This window comes from Populus alba, chromosome 17 (genome assembly GCF_005239225.2).
Source record: "Populus alba chromosome 17, ASM523922v2, whole genome shotgun sequence".
Lineage (NCBI taxonomy): Eukaryota > Viridiplantae > Streptophyta > Magnoliopsida > Malpighiales > Salicaceae > Populus > Populus alba.
This window is the reverse complement of record NC_133300.1, coordinates 7,617,348-7,639,800: the sequence shown is the minus strand read 5'-3', so window position 1 is coordinate 7,639,800 and position 22,453 is coordinate 7,617,348. Positions and strand designations below refer to the sequence as shown.

The following is a 22,453-nucleotide window of genomic DNA, read 5'->3' as shown; positions in this document are numbered from 1 at the left end:
CTAGGGGATGCAATAAAAATTTTGAATTTTAAAAAAAAATTGGGCCAACAATTTTTTTTCATCATAGAAAAGATATCAAGATGATACAAACTTTGTAAACATAGATTAACCTCTTAAGCCCGCAATCAATTAACTTCTTGACCCGGGCTCAACCTAAGAGCTTAACACCTAAAAAAATAAATGTTGGAGGATGAAATTAATTAATTCAATTCAATTTAAAAACAAAATTCCTTTAGAAAAGCTAAATTTAACAAACTATAAAACTAAAACCAAGGTGACCTATGTTATTTTCAAATTGACAAAAAAATCTCATAGAAAGAAAATTAAAAAAAAAAATAACATAATGGTAAGGGATGCAAAAAAAAGCTTTTAAAAAAGAAAAAAACCACGGAAACCCATGTCCGTGTCAATTTCATAAACTAGAGTCAATCTTTTAAACTCGTAAATCGATAAATTTTAGATTCGAACTCAACTAAGAAAGTAAATAAATGTCCAATTAAATATTGGAGGATGAAAAAAAAATCAATCTAAAAAAATCTTGCAAGTTCAAAAAAATACAATAATAAAAAAAGGATTAGATTTGATAGAAAAAAAAATGATAAATTTCCCAAAAAAACAATTGCAAAAACCATTAAAAAATAGTAATTAAAAGAATGAAAATCAAATATGATATGTGAAAATATCTATTAGAGTAAAATTGAAAACAAATCTTAATTCAATAAAGTATTCTTAATATAAAAAAAAATTGCAATAAAGAGAACAACAATGGAATTGAAAAAACTCAATTTTAAAAATTATAATGAAAAGAATAAGGATGTAATTTTAAGTACAACAAACCTTATGGATTGATTTGATTTTTTTTAAGTTCAACATGAAAATTGACTAATAGAGAGAGAAGAAAAAAAAAAAAATATCACACCTGCCACTCCAGCCACCATCGAGTTAGAGACACTGCTTATTCATGGAGGGGACACTAAGGTGCTTGACCATCACGCATACGGGATAACTCCACATAAAGAAAGGTGAAAAAATGACAACACTTAAGGGTCAATAATCTAATGAAAAGTGATAAAACTGAATAAAAAATCAATTTTAAAAAAACTAAGTCAACCCATGTTAACTCTACTAACTTACGATCTGAGATATAAGATGGGGATCGATAACCTTACAAAAAGAAAAACATAAGAAATCACAAAGCTCAAGGCCTAATAAGTTAATGTCAAATTATGAAAAAGAAAAAACAAATTCTAAAAGGAATCTTTTAAAAAATGACCAAACTCAAACCACGTAAATCAATGAAACTGGTAAACCATGTCATGAGACTGAGAATATCATGCAAAAGGTAAACACAAAAAAATTACAAAGCAAAATTTTCAATTATAAAAAATCATAAAAAAAAATAAACAATGAGGACTAAATCTTGAACAAAATATAATTGAAAGAAATTAATCATGAATTAAATTGAAAACAAAATAAATAAAGGATAGAAAAATAGCAATAAAAAAATAAGGACCAAATTTTTTTAAAAAAATTAATAAAGATTTTAAAAACACAAAATTAAAAAAAAAATGAAATTGAAATTGAAATGGAGCATGAAAAAAAAAACGACCAAAATTTTTAAAAAATAAATAGATTCTAAAAGCAAAATCCTCAAGTATAAAAAAAATAGCAATCAAAAGAATAACGATTAGATTTGATAAAAAAAATTAAATCAAATTAAATGCGGAGGGATGAAATTAAAAAAAAAACTTCAAGAAATATTAAAATAAAAACATATATAAAAAAATAAGGATCAAATCTAAAACAAATACAAAGTGGAGGGCATAACTAAACTTTTAAATGCCTGTCACGAATAGCAAGGCATAGAAGAGATAAAATTAGGGTAGGATAAAAAAAACTATTCGCTGCTAAATCGCCACCCACCTTGCCCAAACAATTGCATCACAACCTTGTGCGTCAGATAAATTGGTGATTTGGTTTTTGTGGCCACCATAAGTGTCCTTACATGCCTCCGTAATAGCATGAAGGACTTTGATGTTCTGACGTGAGCGTGGCACATGTCAACGTATTTTACTGATTTATTAATATTTTAATAACTCAGATTACAAAAAAAAGCCCAATGACATATCATTATTACAAAAAAAAAAAAAAGTTAAGACAAATAAAATGTCATCTACAAGGTTATTTTTTTACTAGGTGAAGGTATAAACATTATTTCACTATGTAAATAAAAAGAAAAAGAAAAAAAAAACCCTTAATGAAAGACCTTTGTTTTTAGATTTCAAGGGCAAAAGAGTATATTTAATGTTCATTTTCAAAGTTGAATGACAAAATTGTCCCTTATCAATCTCCAAATGATATTTGCATCCCATGAAAAAAGATGATTTTACCCCAAATACCAAGGACAACTGTTAAGAGCAATGACGGGAAAAATGATCATTCATTGCTTGAATCCATTATGATTCTCCTCACATGCTATAGGAAAAAACCGAGCCCTTATAGTTTTTTTTGTAACTAGATTGGATATTTACACAATGCTACACAAGAATTAAAAAATTTTAAAACATAAAAAATTAGATCTTAAGAAATTCATTAATATTATTATTAAATTTAAAAATATAGTTATTTTGAATTGTTTTTCATCAACATAAATTTTTTTTTATTAATTTATATAAACCCTTAACCTAAATATTGGTAAAACAATGTTAAATAAGGTAATTCTCAATTAAAAATAGTGAATTAAGAGTAAAATTGTTATGATTTGGGATAAAAATCCCCATTAAATTAATTTAAATCTCGAATGCAATAAAATAATAAATCAATAAGCAAAATGTCAATCAGTGAAAAATCAATTAAAACCCGTAATCGAGTAAAATATTTATTTAAGGAAAATGTTTTTGCCAGTAGGGGAGAAAATCCTTAGAAAAATATAATGAAACTCCAAATACATGAATGCATGAATTTACACAAGAATATTATTGATTATCTGTATAAGACTCGTATATAATCATCTAAATCTTAATAGAGAGGGGTGGAGATTATGAGGGAATCATTATGATTGGAAATCAAAAGTCTTGGTAAGTTTGTGTGAAAATCCTAAATAGATTAAAGAATAATTTGTGCATGAAAATATCTCTACAGTTAGGGTAAGCTCGTGCTAAATGGAGAAAATTTAAATAATTCTTAATAAGATTTAGAGAAATTTTTATTATGAATGGTGATGAAAAATTTCAATAAAAAACTGAGATGACATAATAAAAATTTCTAGTACGCGAAAAATACTGATGGATAATGATTTGATAAAATCAACACGTAGACACTAAATGAGTGGTATTTTGGTAATTATAAGCAATCAACCCCTTCCTTTTTATAGGGTCGACTTGTAGTTTATCTATCAAAAAAAGGGAAGGAAAGTTCTTCATTTTTCTTTTTCTTCTCTTGATTATTTTGGGAGAGTTGGTTGAGGGATAAACAAAGTGTTGATACACAACATTGACAGACACCTACATTTTTTTTCTGATATTGAAAAATAAACTGGATGTGCAAAGAAGTCGTGGTGATGTTATATTAAGCAAAGAAGTTGGATGTGGATTTATCTTATCATTATATATTAGATATTTATGGCATTTTCTAACATAATCTATATATCCTTTCTTTATAGTCATCCAGAAGTACTTAGATCATTGGATTTGTGTAGCCCTCATATGCTCATTTGTACGTATGAATCGCATAATTTTTTTCATGAATTTCTTGCATTACTACCTTGGCTTCGATTTCATCTAGACATCTCAGTAAAGTTCCATTAAATGACCTTTTATATAGGGTTTCTTCATCCATATAAAATTGCATGGCTAACCTTTTTAAGGTATTCATATCTACTTGAGATGCCTCTAAAGGATACTCTTGATATTGGATAAACTGATTGAAATCATAAAACCATAGGGTTCTCATCCATTTCTCCTTCAACTAAACAACAATAAGCTAGAAAATTTCTGATCTCAATACAAATTGGTTATATCCTGATTTTGTAATTAGCTTTGGCCATAAAAGCTAAAATTACCAACGCATCAACAAATTGGTTTATGTCTCTTTCTATATGAGTAAAATCTATTTCATCAAAACCCTCGGTCAGTTTAGAGAGATATTCTTGATAGGGTCTTAGTTTTTCTCCTTTTTTTTTTTTTTTTTTTTTTTTTTTTTTATCTACCATCCTCATTTCACTTGACATATTATCAACATTAAATCCCAATAAACATCAAGCTTCTTTATTTTCATCTCTAAAATAGCTTCTAATCCAAGGATAGAAGTCTTATATTCAAAAGTATTGTTAGTACATTCAAACCTCAATTTGATTGAGATGGAAAATTACTTCTTATTAGGCAAGATTATCACAACCTCTGCCCTATTGCCATATACATTCATTACACCATCAAAATATATGATCCACCAATAATTTTTCTCCTTTTCTTCTTTTACTATCATTACATCCTCATCCAGAAAGTCAAATTTCAAAGGTTCATAATCTTTAATAACATTATTTGTTAAATGATCAATAATTGCACTTTCTTTCACATATTTTCTGTCCTGTATATAATGTCATGTTCATCCAACATTATTTGTCTTCTTGCTATTCGGCTTGACATATAGGGTTTCTCACAGATGTATTTAGAAGGATATGTTTTTTAGATCAACTAGGTGGTATAATACAACATATATTTTTGAAGATGCTTCGTACTCCATACAATGACATAACACAATTTCTCAATCATAGTATATTTGGATTTACAATCAGTAAACTTCCTGCTCAGATAATAGATAGGTTGCTCCTTTCTTCCAAACTCATCATGTTATCCCGACATATAACCTATTGCTACCACAATTACTGTCATATATATAATTAAAGGTCTTTTAGGCACAAGTGGCAATAACAAAGGTGAATTCTATAAACATTGTTTTATTTTATTAAAAGTCTCTTGAAAATCTTCGTCCCATATACCATGGTTCTTTTTTCAGAGTAATCGGAAGATTGACTCACAAGTTGTTATTAATTGAGATATGAATCGAGTGATTTAATTCAAACATCCTAAAAAGCCTTATACTTTTTTCTTGGTTTTATGAACTGTCATAATCTGAATTGCTTTCACTTTATCAGAATCAATCTTTATTTCTTTATTGTTTATCATAAATTTTAATAACTTCCCAAACTTCACCCCAAATAAACACTTTGTAGAATTCAACTTCAATTAATACTTCCTTAGTCTATCACATAACTTTCTTAGAAATTGGACATGATCTTCTTCTTTTTTAGACCTATCAATCATATCATCCACATACACTCCAATCTCTTTATATATCATATCATAGAAGAGTGTCACCATTGCCCTTTGATAAGTGGCTTTGACATTCTTCAACTCAAATGGCATAACTTTGTAGCAAAATGTTTCCTATATGATAAAAGTTGTCTTCTTCTAATCTTCTCTAGCTATCCTAATGTGGTTATACCAAAAAAAATCCATCAATGAAGGAATAAGTTAAGCTTCTAGCAGCGTTATTAGGAAGTCTATATGAGGCAAAGGAAAATCATCATTTAGACTAACTTTGTTTAGATCTCTGAAGTCTACACATACTCTGACTTTATCATCCTTTTTTTGGTACTACCACTATATTAGATATCCATTGAGGGTATTTAATAACTTTTAGGAAACCAACATGCCACAACTTTTTTATATCTACCTTAACCTTGAGTAAAATATCAGGGCGAGTTCTTTTTAATTTTTTGTTTATCAAGTTTACACCCTTTTATTAAAGGCACTTTGTGTAATATAATATCAATGTCTAAACCGAACGTATCTGCATAAGACTGGGCAAACACATCCATATAATCTTGTAGGAGTGAGGTTTGACCACCCTTTTCTTTTGCGGTATTCAGAGTTCCTATCTTTAGCTTTCTTTTATCTTGCTTGGTGCCTACATTTATCACCTTTAACTCCTCCTTTGTAGGTTTTCAAGCATGCTTAGACTACTCTATTAGTTTAGGAAACTCTCTTATATAATCTTCTTCTCATTCTTTTTTTTTTTCCATTGCAATCACATACTTATCATAGTTTGGCCATTCATTTCCAGTGCAATATGTTTGTGGATTTGTGGAGGATCCACTTTCAGAATTTCTAAAAACAAAAGGTGTTTTTAGTATAAGAGTATTGTAGATAAAAAAAAATTATTGAAGAAAATGCATGATCTCATTAATATTTTAAAAGTTAGCTCAATAATTAAGAAAAGACCTCATTTTAAGCTAAGATTTTCAATTAGGTACAAAAACACGGTAATTTACAACGCAAAGCCCATAAAGCATATAAAAGCAAATATAAGTGGACATTTAATTATTACTTCTTTAAAACAACTAGGGCTTTTTCAATCTCCCAATTCTAGAATACTTTATCATCTAAAAGCTTCTACATAAAGGTTTTGGCTGGAGCTTTTTTTAGAGAGTAGACAGTTAACTAACGCAACAATTCACCTTCTTTCATTGTTTTTGGCTTATTATTATAGTTCTTGCCCTTTTCTTCATCTTCCTCTACATTGTTGACATCCATTGCAGCAAGCTTTTATTATATATCAATCATCAACTGCCAACACCATCACCACCATTGGAATCTGCTCACATAAATCTACTAGAAGATGTAATTTGTGGCCCAAAATCTTGCCAAAAATATTCACCCCTCTAATAGTGGCTACACGTGAGCTAGATGCACCACCAGGTCTATTTTCATAGTTTTTAGGGAAGTTCAAGGGTATTTCGATCTTTTTCCTATAAAGTGCCACTCAAGTAATTTTGGGGACTTCTAGGTGTGTTTTATTTTCTTTTTATACTTGTATTTTATGAAATACCTGAAATAAATATAAAAAAGAATGATGAGGTGAGTCCAATGCCTAATTTATATCGTCGTCATACGTGGGTCGAAAGTCTAATTCTCAAATATGGGTTATGCCTTGTTTTTAGCTATTACAACATAATCTTCCTTTTTAGGGATAAACATTATTCATTGACATGTTTTTTTTTTCTTCTAATAAAGGATTGATATCAAAATTTTAAAAACAAATATGGATTATGCCCCCCCCTCTTTTTTTTTTATTTTTTATTTTTTTGCAACTTGGACATAACTCCTATTTGAGGGTTAAACATCAATATTTCAATGAGTCATATTTTTAGGGATTGATGTTATTTTTTAATGTTTCTACTTTTAGGGACTAGTGGTAACCCTAAAAAACAAATTGCAAATAATAAGCTTAAAATATTATAGCATTTAAATAAAATTAAAAAAGATCTTTTTTTTTTTCAAAATGATTTTTTAATACCGGAAAAAAATGTAGGTGTCCCGTGATGTTGTGTATCAACATAATGACAACTCCATTAGAAACTTAGGGTTGAGCCTGATTACTTGTGTTTCTATTACAATTTATTTTGTTTCTAATTAGGTATTCATTTGCATTGTTTATTTTATGAAATTTAATTGTACTATAAATCATTTCAATTTTCCAAATTGTATATGCATACATGTTATTTATTTGAGTATTCACACACTTTATAGTGAACCCATAAAAACTCTAGACCGGAGCTCATCCTTTCTAAGATTAGAAAATGAAGATTTAAGTGGCAAGTGTGATTTATGTCCATTGATACTCATTTAGAATTCCTCTCATATTGTAACTCACTATATGCAACGATTATTGTGGAGTTTGGCCCCATACTCAAGTTATATAAGGTTAAGAGGTCGGTTACCCTATAGGTAATTCGGGCAATCTGGGAACCAAATAAATATCTTTAAAGATAGATTAAACTAAGTCAAATCTTATGAGATAGATCCTATCAATTAGGATATAACCTTTAGGACATAAACAAATGTCAAGGCATGAACATACATTTTTATATATATTTCATGTTCTTATTAAATCTCCATTGATTCTTACAAGAAGTGAGAGATGGAAAAACCTATTACTATTAAGGACTTTTTGACCAGATCAAAATTGAGCCAACATTATAAAAGGGATTGCTTGCCATCAGAATTTGAGTCTCAGTTGCCATAACATGTTAAATTAGATTACAGACCACTTTGGTACAAGACAATTATTAGATTGCTAGGAAAGGTTATCCTCTTATGACTAGATCAATTTTCATAAACAATATTAGGACCTATCATATTTACTGAAAATTAGGATCCAAAATGCTTGTTTTCAAGCCATGATAGGGTTTTGGGACCTAGAATATTAGTGCTTCACTTTTGATATCATAGATAAGACTCTTACTATCGAGGAGTATAATTCCCTGTTAAATTGTCCAAAGTCAGAAAAGGTGTACTTCTACACACCTATAGAGCAAGCATCCTCTAACTTCGTTTGGATTACTTAGATAGACTGTTAGCTGGCAAAATCACATGACTAAATGAGAAAATAGCCAACGTTGGTTTTGGAATATACTAAAGGCCATGTTCAATAAAATATTACATTATGAAAGCAATGAAATTTGATTGAGAATTTTGGTCATAGGCCTATATGGTTTGGTTCTTTTCCCATCCATTGAGGGAATGATCGATTCTGAGGCTATCAATATGTTTAAAAATATGGTGACCCTTAAAATTAACCCTACTAGAACAATATTAGCAAAAACCTTCTCATCCTTGAAAATAATTTAGAAAAGCTAGAAAGAGTCGTTTAAGATGTTGCTTGCATTTGTTGTTTGTTAAGACTATAAATCATATGATTGGGTGAAGGATTTCAGGTTTGGTTGGTACCCCCATGGCATCTTTATTCTAAGTTGGAAAATTTTGCAGAAAAAACTCTATATGAAGTAGGAAGAACTACATAGGAATCAATGATTTTAAGTTTAAATAAATTATAATTTTATTAGAGGAGTTAATACTCTCATTTTAAATCTAATTTGGCATACTATGGTTAGTATCCATGAGTCCCGTTGATAGGTGCCCGCTGCAATATTAGTTGTTGTCCTAACATTTTTTTATAATAGTATAGATTTGAGTTTATTCCAATGATACTATAAAACATAAAAGAAAAATAATTCAATTTTTTATTAAAAACACTTAAACAATACTTTCTAGCAAATAAAAAAACTAAAAAAAAAAAAAGGGAAAAGAAAAGTAAAATATAAAGAGCACATTTGCACCATAAAAGAGTTAAAAGACTTCGAAACATTACTTTAGCTAAAATTTACTTTAATAAGTATTTTTTAATCACAAAAACAAACACAAACACATACACATACGAGGTACATATAAAACTAATTTGATTTACTGCTACCATTAGAAAATTCACCTACTTTCGTGTTTGTGTGTTTATATATATATATATATATAATGTTTTCTCTATTTATAACTAAATTTCTGATATATAAAAAAAGTTAGATAAGCATACAAATATAGTTGTCGTAATATTAGCCATCACGCTTTATAATTTGGAAGGATTAATCAGTTCTTACATATTAAAGAATTTACTAATTAATTGACTTCTTTGTGGCCTCATGATGTATAAATATATTTGCTAATTGTGTTCCAATATAAATCTGATCATCTACATTCCAATACACTGAATAATAGTGCTGGAATATGATTACAAATTGCTGAAAAATTCTAGAGCTGAGATCACTTTTGCCGTGTTCAACTTTTTTTTTCCTTTAAGAAAGGGAATCAAGAAAAGATGCTGAGCAGACTTTGATTTGCATGCTAGAGTTAGAATTATGAATAGGTTTCAATTTATTTCTCAAAGCCATTGAATTAAAAACTGAATAAAATATAATATAATAAACGTAATTCCAAGAATATATATATATATATATAAACACTATTTAAATTATAAAAAAATGAATATATTTTCCAGTTTTTTTTATATAAAAAAAAGGAAATTTAAAAAAAACAAAATACAATATATATTTTTTTTGTTGGTGAACACACTCCAAGTCATATAATTGTTAATATGATAATTACTGAGATATATATAATTATTAACTTTAAGATTTATAAGATTAGTCGAGATAAATATAAACTGATTTAACATTTATATTAATAAAAAAAAATACATGTATAATTAAAAGAAAAGGAACAGAAAATAACAGGAAAATATGAAGAGCACAGGCACAACCCTGTGCAGCACTAGAGAGTTTAAAAGACTTCCATGCGTCAACTTTACCCTAAATTCACTCGTATTCATCAAATGGTCCCATGCTTAAAGTAAAGGGTTCTGGACTGTCAGCACATCTTAGGAAACTCGAAGCAACTTAAAAGTTTAAGAAATCGTGGCTTACACCAGCATATAAATTTTAAGGCAGACACGTCTGCTTGCTTCACTGCTACAATCAATGAATTCACTGGCTTCCATCTATATATTTTCACTGTTTGGATTGTAGGAGAGGTGTGGTTTGTGGGTTTGAATGCAAAAATAGGACACTAACATGAACTCCTCCTCCTCTAATTCTGAATCTATAGGAGTCCGGACAGGTTCTTAATTATATCTTCACTTGCTTGCTTTATTTTATTTGAAAATTGGTCATTTATGGACTGACTTTTCTTACCGTGCTTGCAATATTTCTTTTTGTTTTTGTGTTTGAGCCAATGCATGTCCTCCAGGAAGAAGTGTAGCTGTTGGGGTTTGCCTAAACTGTGTTTTGCTAAATATTTCTATATATAATTAAAACATATTGTTAAAGTAATTGAGATATTGGTATGTAAGGCAGCTTTCTATAGTAGAGAAGGTTTTGGTCTCAATCTTCAAAGAAAATGCAAAAGAAGTTCGGTTGCCACCCATCATCCCTTGCATTTCCCCATAGCAGCAGATCATGGTTACTTGCTATTCATTTATCAAATCCTCCTGTACAGGTACACTTCATATATTGATGAGCTCTGATGCAGTTGAAGAACACCTTGGGGTTTAGGGCTTTTTATTGTTGCTCCTGAAAGGACTTGAAATTACAAATGGAATATCTTTGTGCAGTTGTGTGATTTTACATCATTACACCTATTTATGCAGTCCATTGAGTGTGGTGTTCTGTCATTTTTTCTTTTCATTGCAGGATGGCGTTATGTACGATATAAGATCAAGCCTCATGCCTCTCTATCAAGGCTCATGGATGAGTATATTGAGAGAAGGGGAATGGAAGGTCATAGCTTGCGGTTTTTCTACAATGGAAAGCGCATTACCAAAAGACATATGCAGCCAAGGTGACATTCTTCTTCTGCCCTTCAACCTTTTCTTGTTTTTTCAAGAAATATTTTCCGACTAACTCAATTATTGTCCTGGAAGCTCTTTTCCGTAAGCTCTTTTTTCAAGAATTGCAGATAATGTTGGTAAAGGTCCCTTTGAAACAAGAGAACTGATTCATGATTTTCAGGATGTTCAAGAGTTGTTTTTGATTCTAGATTATCGCTGCTAGATTACTTCCTCTTCTTTGAAAATATATAACATTAAAGTGTTACTTACGTATCAAAACAAAAACAAAAAGGGCAAAAAAAAAAAAAAAAAAAAAAAGGGCAATTGCAAGCATTTGTGGATGAGTTAACTACAAGTAAATGGAAAACTTTGGCCGCATGAGCACCAACGAGCTTTGTTGTACTTGAAGTTTGATTTGGTGCTTATGCTTTTATCTTTTATTACCGCAAATAATGTTGATTTTCATTTATTCTGGTTCTTTTCAGTTCGGTGATTCTCTTCTAAATTTTGATTTTCATGTGTAGCTTGGACTAGAGAATGGGGAACAAATTGATGCCATGTTGCAGATGCATGGAGGGGGTCGCAAGATCTTCTAAATTCCTACTGGCTTAGTGAAGTCAGATCAGTTTCTGTCAAATTTGTACCCAATCATCTCCAGTACTTTGTCTTAAGACATGGAGAACCGGATAGGTTCTTAAACTTGCATTATGGCATAACATGATTTGATGTTTGAACTATCTGTGGATCATCCATGGAAATGAACCAGTAGTTTTCTTAGGTGCGATTGCATCCAACACTCTACTGGCCTGATCATTCTTGTTTCCTATGCTATTCTGCGATGATGACTTAATACTTCTGTTAAACTGATCATATTACATGTGATTGCTCTGTGTACCATTTGTGTCCTCTGAAAGATTGGATGTTGCCTGCACGTAATTGTGCACTAGCAAAAACATTGGAAGAACACTGTGTTCAGTGTCCATAAGTGAGCAGTAATCTTGATGGGAATAGGAATACAAAGAGTTGTTGATTTTGCTTGTCAAAGAACCTTCTGTTCACGTCGAATCAGATTCGATCTAGTGTCATCTCAGGGTGAGCTTAACTGTTTGGACAGAGATTTCCTCGGACCATATTTTGTTCTTCATCAGCTATTGTGCCTTGCTGGTTTTGCTAACCCATTCACAGGAACCCTTGCCGGAAACGGGCTTGAGTTGACTGAGTCAACTGACCATCTTCAATCGTTAAGAAAGCTGTTCAAGGAAGTCCAAGCCGAACTTCAGCTAAATTTACCAGTGAATCGCCTGAAGAAAGATATGAATAACCAGACAATCAATGAATGCATTGACCTGCAAAAATCTTACACCTCAGAGAACATCTGAGAGGAAGTTTCATGACCCTGGTGTGCGTGTAACCAGAATCCATGGTATGCCCACCATTCTAAACCAGCACCTTTGCATGCTCATCATTCACATACACATCATAAATGTGTGCCAAAGAACAAGATTTCTCAAGTGACTTTATTTATTCGTAGCATATAGATTCAAATATTTGATAATTCTACGAACAAAGACTACATGGTTCATGAAAGATAAAGGTTAAAGTAACTTCATTTATACATTTATAGTATGTGTATGGAAATGAAACAATGATACTCATGTGACTTCGTTTTCATTTTCCCCCATCATTTACGGGTTCGTGAAAGATACAAAGGAAGAAAATGACACTTAATTACAAAGAGACCTAAGATAGACAGTAGCTGGAAAAAATATCAATATACTGTCAAATGGATAATTTCTCCTCGTATTGCATCAAATTTATCCATTAATATGTTTTCACTCGGAATAGCACAAACCTTAATGCTTTACCAAAAGAAAATGCGAATCAATGTGTTTAGATTTTTACAGGGAATCCGAAATCTACCTCAAGGAACTAGGACTCAGGTTCCAAGACCAGCCTGAAAACTTATGTAGCTTTTACAGGGTCATGGAAGATATCAGGGATTTAAGAGATGAGTTCTCAGGGAGACTGAAAAAGGTAACTGACCATGTCTTGGCAAGATTGAAGGCAATTCTTGAAGGCCACTGTGACCTGATATGGGGGTTCAACGTTTTCTTGCCGCCCTCGTGTCGTTTTAGCGTTGATGATGATGATGAAGACGATTACAGTGAGGCAGCATATAGAAACTCAACACTGCAATCTTGATGTAATGCAACTTAACTTTTCTTATTCATTTGTGTTAACATTTATACAGTCTAGGTAATTGCAGAATTCAAATGTTTGTAACTGAAGGATAATTACAGAATTCAAATATTTGTAACTGAAGGATAATTACAATCAAGAATTGATAACAATAATTCAAACTGATCCTATGATCCCGGAGAGCACACAATCTGGCATTTATCTTAGTAACAGCTGTGATTGACTTGGCAGGAGTTTAACATCATCAGGTTCCTTGATACGCCCCCGCAAGAACGGGCTACCATCGGAGAGGCCGATCTTGTCACATAAGTATTCTGTTCTTTGCCGAGAGAGAGGTTTGGTGAGCAGATCTGCTAGCTGATCAGTGGTGTGTACATGTTGAACATTAATAATATTTTTTGCAACCAGATCCCTTACAAAGTGAATATCAATTTGTATGTGTTTCATCCTAGAGTGCTGGACAGGATTGAAACTTAAGTGTGTTGCCCCTAAATTATCACATAAGAGCAAAGGTGATTGTGATAGAGAAAACTTAAGTTCTTGAAGTAGAGAGAGTACCCACACACTCTCAGCAGCAGCTGTTGCCAAGGCCCTATACTCAGCTTCAGTTGATGAACGGGCGATAGCACGTTGCTTTTTTGAACTCCAGGAAATAGGTGTCTGACCAAGGAATAGCATATAAGCTGAAGTTGATTTTCTGTCATCTAGATTCCCAGCCCAATCAGCATCCGAGAAACAAGTTAGTGTTCTGCTTAAAGCTTTGCTGATGTTAACTCCATGGAATATTGTGTTCTTCAGATAACGCAACAGTCTCTTTGTTGCTGTCCAATGAGTCTGCTTAGGATGATGCATAAACTGTGAGAGTTTATTGACAGCAAAGCTGATGTCAGGTCGAGTGAGGGACAGGTATTGCAAAGATCCAATAACTTTGCAATATTCGGTAGAGTCAACAGATGCAGAACCATCATCAAGCTGTAAAGAAACCGAGGATGAGAGAGGCGTGGAAACATCTCTAGCACCATCCATACTAGTTTTGGCAAGCAAATCTCGGATATACTTGTGTTGAGACAGAAATAAACCAGCTGCAGTAGGGATAACCTCGACACCCAGAAAGAAATGCAGGGACCCCAAGTCTTTGATGGAAAATTTCCTGCCAAGGTGATCAACAATGCTTGCAACAAAATCTGTGTTATTGCCGGTGATAATTAGATCATCAACATATACTAAGCAATAGGCAAGAGTAGAACCATCATGGAACACGAATAGAGAGGAGTTTGATTTAGAATTGAGAAAACCAAAATCTGTTAAGGCTTGCGTAAGGGCAGCAAACCAGGCACGAGGGGCCTGTTTTAGGCCATAGATAGCCTTGGTGAGGCTGCAAACATAATCAGGATGATCAGAATTTTTGAAGCCAGGGGGCTGTTTCATATAAACTGTTTCAATGAGATGACCATGAAGGAATGCATTATTAACATCCAATTGGCGCAAAGACCAGCCCTGCATAACAGCAATGGTCAAGACAGTGCGTATGGTAACTGACTTAACAACAGGACTAAACGTTTCTTTGTAATCTAGTCCGGGTCGCTGATTAAATCATTTAGCTACCAGTCTAGCTTTAAACTGATCAACAGACCCATTAGCATGCCTCTTCACCCGAAATACCCATTTACACCCAATAATATTGCAACCAGTAGGAGGAGGCACCAATTGCCAGGTATTATGACGCATCAATGCAGTTAATTCGGAGGACATAGCCTCACGCCATCTAGAATCAGTAAGAGCAGCAGCAACATTCAAGGGTTCTAAGGAGGATGGAATGGGATGCTTGGTAACAAGAAATGATTTTTTAGGTCTATAAATATCATTCATGGACCTAGTAGTCATATTATGCATTCTTTCAGTAGGTTGTGCAGGAACAATTGAATGAGGTAATTCAAGGGAAGGACTGGAATTTGAAAGCAGAGGAGAATTTGAATTACTTACCTGGAGAAGAGACGGTGCAGAGGACGACCCACGCTCAGACGATTGCAAGACGGTGGTACCCATATCCAGAGAAGTGCTGGGACGAGGAGACTCAAACTGAAGTGTGGTTAAGGTGATGGGCACAGAAGAACTTTGCTCAATCAATTGAGAAGACGAAGACGGGCTGTGATGATCGGACTGATGAAAGGGGAAAGTGCTTTCATGAAAAATGACGTGGCGTGAAGTGTAAATTCTGTTTGTTGACCGTTCAAGACACAGATAGGCATTTTGGGATAAGCTGTAACCCACGAAGACGCATGACGTGGCTTTCGGTTCAAGTTTGTGTCTATTGTACGGACGGGTTAAAGGGTAACAGAGGCAACCGAAATGTTTTAGTTTGAGATAATTGGGTTGCTGATTGAATAATTTTTCAAATGGAGATTGATTATTCAGGATGGCTGTGGGCATGCGATTTATAAGATAGGCAGCAGTTTGAAATGCGTAGGGCCAATAATCAAGGGGCATGTGAGCATCAGTGAGCAAGGTAAGACCAGTTTCAACGAGATGACGATGTCGTCTTTCAGACAAACCATTTTGTTGAGGGGTGTGAGGGGCAGTAGTATAGTGACTAATGCCATGAACAGAAAGATAATTTTTGAGACCAATATATTCCCCGCCATTATCAGAATAAAGGCTTTTGATTTTTGTGTTGAAACGTTTTTCCACAAGATTGCGAAATTGCGAAATTGAGGAAAAATAGTTTGAACATTTGATTTCTGAGTCATGGGATAAATCCAAATGTATTTAGTATAATGGTCAACAAAAATAACATAATATTTAAATCCATTAACGCCAAGATCATGGGATGGGCCCCAAACATCCGTGTAAATCAGTTCAATAGGAGTAGTGCTGGTAAGACCATGAGTATTAAATGATTGACGATGAGCTTTGTTTTGAGAGCATGAAGTACATAAAGAGGAACTGCCAATTTTATTTGTGGGCAATGAAAAAGCATGAATGAGATGATTAACCAATTTAGGAGATGGATGACCAAGACGTTTGTGCCATCCATCAGAAGTTGTACGTTCATGAACATAGGCAATGAGATTTGTCTTGCTTGGCGGCAGATACTCTGGAAATGGATACACCCCATCTTTACATTCGCCTTTGAGTAGGAGTGCCCCCGTGATCCGATCCTTCACCAAAAAATAAGTAGGATGAAATTCAATGTAAACATTGTTATGTTTGGTAAAATGATGGACAAATATAAGATTTTTATGAATGGTTGGAACGCAAAGAGTGTCACGCAATTGAAAGACATGATTGGACGATTTTAGGGATAACGACCCAATATGAGAAACAGGCAAACCTGATCCATCCCCAATTACAACTTCATCAGTACCATCATATTCAGAGTTAATCGTCAAATTGGAGAGATCAGTGGTCATATTGTGAGATGCTGCAGAGTCAACTAGCCACTTTGGATTTTTTGATTGAGAAGAAGCTGCACAATTTGCGGAAAAATCAGTACCAGACATTTGGGAGCATTGTTTAGCGGTATGACCAAGTTGGTCACATAGTTGACACTTTGGTTTAAACCGTCTGTGGCCCGAATTAAAATACCCATTTCGGTGAGTTCCATTATGCCCACGTGGAGTGACAGAAGGGACCGAAGGACGCCATTTAGACGATCTGGAATTTGAAGAAGACTGAGGGCTCCAGCGATTAGAATAATTGGCAGTGGGAACAAATGAATTTGTAGATTGGTGCTCCAGCCGCCGAAGATAATTTTCATGGCTAACAAGAAGATCATGAAGTTCTTCAAACTTCATAGATGTTTCCCGAGCACGAATGGGTGCTGCAATTTCTCTAAATTCAATACCCAATCCATTAAGTATGTAGAGAGTTAGGTCATCGTCTGAAACAGGGTGATCTATGACGGCGAGCTCATCAGCAATGACTTTAATACTCTGAAGAAATTCGGTAACTGGACGAGACCCACGTGTGCTCAAGGTCAAATTTTCCTTAAGCTGCATCACACGCGTTCTGGATTTGCCAGCATACAACCGGGTAAGTGTTGTCCATGCCTCATTTGAAGTTTTGTAGGCAGAGAGAAGAGGGGTTATAGTGGTAGAAGTGGAGGCGAGAATAGCATGTAAGATAAGTTTATCTTGGCGAATCCAGTGGGAATTCGCGGTTTTAGATGCAGTGAGGTTTTGAGCATCAATAACAGGGCATTTGTTTATACCTGTTACAAAGTCAATAATATCATAGCCAATGAGCAGTGCTTCAAATTGAGCACGCCACTAAGGAAAGGTAGAAGGAGTGAGTTTTTCATTGATGGTTGTGGCAGCATTGATGGTGATAATGGGTGAAAATGTTAAATCGGTGGAGGGTGTAGTGGAAGTTGTCATTTGCAGATGCAGTGAAAGAATTTGCAGGAAGCAGTGGAAGAAAGGTGGAAAGATAGTGGAAGAGATACTCGTTAGAGATTTTTTGGCTCTGATACCATATAGAAACTCAACACTGCAATCTTGATGTAATGCAACTTAACTTTTCTTATTCATTTGTGTTAACATTTATACAGTCTAGGTAATTGCAGAATTCAAATGTTTGTAACTGAAGGATAATTACAGAATTCAAATATTTGTAACTGAAGGATAATTACAATCAAGAATTGATAACAATAATTCAAACTGATCCTATGATCCCGGAGAGCACACAATCTGGCATTTATCTTAGTAACAGCTGTGATTGACTTGGCAGGAGTTTAACATCATCAGGTTCCTTGATACAGCAGAGGTAGGGGGGGGAGGATAAGATGGAAGCTGCGGCTGCTTTAGCAGAGAAAAAAAAACGACTACCTGGATTTGAAGGTGCTCACGATTTTACAAGAAGCTGAGCATGCGTGGCAAGAAAGTTTGCGAAGATTTTGCGAAGATTCTAAGAAATGCCAAGGACATCAGTGATCTCTTCAGATGTATTGTTCCGCTGTGCGGAGACGATGCTGATTTACTGGAGTGTTTTTATAGAGTTACGCGAGCTTGTGAAGCACCTTCATCAGTAGCATCTCAAAGTCCAGATTCTCAAGATAAAGATGTGAAAAACAGATGAGCAGTACTAATTAAGGCTGGTGAAGAGCGGAAGAAGCAGCATCCTGAAAAGATTGAGATCGCTCAAGGGAACGATAAGGAAAGAAATTTTGTGAGAGGATTTGCAGTGAAACCAGGTGACCACGTAGTAAAAAAGCTCCTGAATGATGGATTTTTGCTTTTCGAGAACTTTCGAAAGAAGCTATCGTGTGAGATCAGCTATTGCACTTTATTAAAGATGTTTTTCTATTATATCAATGGAAGGATTGGAAAGTATGATTGGAAAGAAAGTATAGTTGCTATGATTAGAAAGCATCCTGACCTCATGGATGAGTTCCAGCGTTATGTTTCGGTCTTTGACAATGTTCAGTTATCCAGGAGTGAGGTTGAGGAAGAAGATGAAGTGCAGAGGATTGAAACAAGGGGATCTCAGGACAGAAAGAGGGAAAAGTATCCCAACAAGTCAATTCGACTTGATCTCTCTCGGTGCAAAAAGTGTACTCCTAGTTATCGATATCTCCCAAAAGACTATCGTGTTCCTTCTAAACACAACGCAATGCAACCCGAACTGAAGGTGTTGAATGATCAAATTTTATTGGTACCTTCAGGATCCAAGTACTTCTCCACTAGAAAGAGCAATGAAAATGCGAAAATCATGCTTGAATGTGAAGATAATAGATATGAGATGGACATGCTAATTAGTTGGTTTATCTCAGCTGTTGAATATGCAGAAGAATTGGAAATGAGCATCGATGATAATGAAATGGAAAATGGGAATCGGAAGATCTTTCTATGGTGTCCTGAACGTTTATATGGTGATCAGGGTCTTGATCATCAACATTCACTTCCTCTCCTAAAAGTTCGTTTGGAACAAAAACTCAAGGAGTTGAAAGCATATAAAGATGAACTTGGAAGGATTTGGGCGCATGCATATGCTAGAAATTAGTATAAATCATTAGGGAGTCCAGATAGTTCAACACCACGGGATCAATTTAATCCCTCATCCTTAATCCCAGCCACTCTTCTCTTGAACATTTAAGCTGGTAATTATTCAAAGTTGAGAAATACTACTGCATTCTTCCAATTGATAATATGATACTAGAAATATTAGTTCCAGGTCACATGTTATAGATTTGTCTTCCTACAGTTTCTAATAACATGGTGTTTCTTGATCAACTTTTTATCATGTTCTTTCATGACAATTACACAGAAATCATTCTGCAGAATGCAGAAGAAGAAACCTGTGTGCTGTTTTTACTATTATTTGAAAATCAAGAACACTACCTAAAACACTTCTTACTTCACAATTTAATAATGCTTACAAAGAGCTTAATAAAAATAGAGTACAACTATGGGACTCAAGCAGGTTTGATCATGATAAACAGGATGGAGTGCATAGCCTTCAGAAGTTCTAATTAACAACAATGATTCACCATGGAAAAATCATAATAATATTATTATACATAAGAAATCCAAAAAAAGATAACACCAATATCCAGAAATTCCATTCAACCATGAACTTGAAAATTAAAAAGAAAAAGGAATCATCTGGCTTGTCGAATGATTTTTAATAAACTCGAGAGACTACTTCATCCCATAACTTTTCATAATCATCACGCCAATGTTTAAGCTCCTCTAGTTTCTGCTTCAAGCGATGCCTTAAGATAGGGAGCGCATGCTGGGGATTGTTGTCGAAAACATCAAGCACCTCAAGGCCTTGATCGTTATATAAACGTTCAACACATCTTAGGAAGTGAATCCTCTTCCCCTTTGTAACTTTCCCTTCATCGTTGCCATCCCCCAGCTCCTCTGCATACTCAACAGCAGATTTAAACCAAGTAAATAGCATGTCTATCTCATCTCTATCATCATTACATTGAGCCATGATTTTCTGTCGCTGATTTTGGCTCCTGATGTTAGAGGAATAGTCTTCAGTTCTTGAGGCAACAGAAACCAACTCATCTTTCAAGACCTGGGATTCATGTCTTGCTCTCTTTCGGTCCCTTCTTTCACATCTCCTTGATTCTTGCATATTCTTGCATTTTACCATGAAATCATCGAGCTCATCCATGAGATCAGAATGATTTCCAATCAAAGTAGCAACCATAGTTTTCCATTCACTCTCTCCAAACTTCTCCTTTGTATAATAAAAGAGAAGCTTCAAGAATCTCTCATAACGGAAATTGCAGGACAACCTCTCCTTAACTTTGCCAAAGAAGCCAAGTCCATCGCTCATACACTTTTCTATGACACTCTCACCACCTCCCGCTACAACTCCTCCAGCCTTGTTGACAAAATTTCTTTTCTTATGATCATTCTCTTCAACAACCTCAAGATTCTCAGAATGCTTCTGCTCCTTGACAGCCTTCACCAGCACTGCTCTTTTGTTGTTAACATCCAAACCTTGGGAATATGGAACATGATATGCCAAAGGGATTGATTTAGAAGCTGGAAGAAATCTATAAAACCCCTGGAGCAAATCAGGTTCACCTGCCAATAACGCAAGGGCATCCCTATAGACATAATCTGGGTTCCTGCTCCCATTTTTTAGTGGAAATAAAGTCTTCAGGAAGGCTTCATAGAAATCCATGCCACGCAATATCCACACTTTCTTGAAAAAATCCACAGCATCTTTGAGTCCAGGTTCTTTTTCCTCTGCTGCATCCGCCTCATTTTCCTCCTCCTCATCATCCAGGCTGAGTTGATGTGAAGGTGGCAAAAAAGAGTTAAAGTCACGTAGCAGATCATCATGACCTTCAAAGATTGCCGCTATTCTGTCTAGGGTATCGTCGGGTATGTCTTTTAGTCGACCAGATTGATCTCTGTCAGTATGACCAATGATATCTGCCATGACCGTTTTAAAGCCCTGTATATTTTCAGGCTGATCCTGAAACCTGGCACTCAGCTTGTTCAAGTAGACCGTAGCATATTTATCGTTACACTCTCTCTTTCTCTTCATCTTCTTTAGTAATTGGTAGACAGCGGCGCCATCACCTTGCCCCGGAAGCTTTTCAAGTTCAGATGAAATCTTGGCATTTTGATTGATGCAGGAACTGGTGGTTGTACAGGCTGGAAGGACAGTAGGATGAAAGAGTGGAATCTTGTAGGTGGTTTTGGGTGCATCAAGATCATGGAGATTCAATGTGAAATTGAATTGCACAGGCTCCATAGAAAAATTTCAACCAAGGAGATGGAAGGTCTTAAAATCTGGAGTACCTAGGACATAGAGAATGAGATAAATACTGTCACAAGCAAACCTTGTAAGCAAAGTTTTTGCTTGTTTATTAAGCAACTTTTCTCCTTTTCAATTCGGATTCCTGCCCCTATAATTAAGGACTTTATTTGAAAGACGTCATATTTTCTCAGAATCCGTATTCGAGAAGGATTGTGATTATGGGAATCCAAATCCGATTCAAAACATGATCCAAGTAATGCATAGGAGAGGACATAAAATCCGTGTAAACATGAACAAATAAGAACTCTGAAGCAACTAAAGATAGGGTAACATCTTTCCTCGAGCCTAACAATATGGAAGCAGAAACTTCAACAATGAGGCATCTGATCACAGAACGCTTTGAGAACCATGAATATGTGTACGAAGATTTCCACAGTGAGTTCGATTTGTACAAACAAGGGCATAAGAGCAGGCATGACTTCTACTGCGACATGGCCACTCTTTTTCATGGTCATCAGGATTTGATGGCAGCACTCAAAACGCTCTTGACAGGTTCCACAGAGAATTAATCATTCAGCAGAGAACGTCAAGAACTCTTTAATTTGGATTATAATTGTAATTTCTATGGATGGTGGCAAAATTATTTGGAAACATGAGCTATATTAATTAATTAACAACGTTGTTTTTAAGGTAGAGGGTGTTTATTAATTAATTACAGGTTTTTATATTTTCTTTATGCCTCGAACAAAAGTGAGAATATGATTTGAACATCCCTGTTCTTGGTGAAATATTTATTTCCATAAGTTACTCT

At 34.3% G+C, this 22,453-nt stretch overlaps 1 protein-coding gene across 1 annotated transcript; it reads right to left on the bottom strand.

Moving 5' to 3' along the window:
- Positions 1-20,034: 20,034 nt before the first annotated feature.
- On the bottom strand, positions 20,035-21,636 carry LOC140954775 (paired amphipathic helix protein Sin3-like 1). The gene has a single exon (XM_073405532.1). It carries the CDS (start codon positions 21,634-21,636, stop codon positions 20,035-20,037), a length of 1,602 nt encoding a protein of 533 aa, XP_073261633.1.
- Between the last annotated feature and the right edge of the window lie 817 nt (positions 21,637-22,453).

Coding starts and splice junctions, on each gene's coding strand:
- LOC140954775 (XM_073405532.1), bottom strand. CDS start 21,636: ATGGAGCCTGTGCAATTCAATTTCACATTGAATCTCCATGATCTTGAT.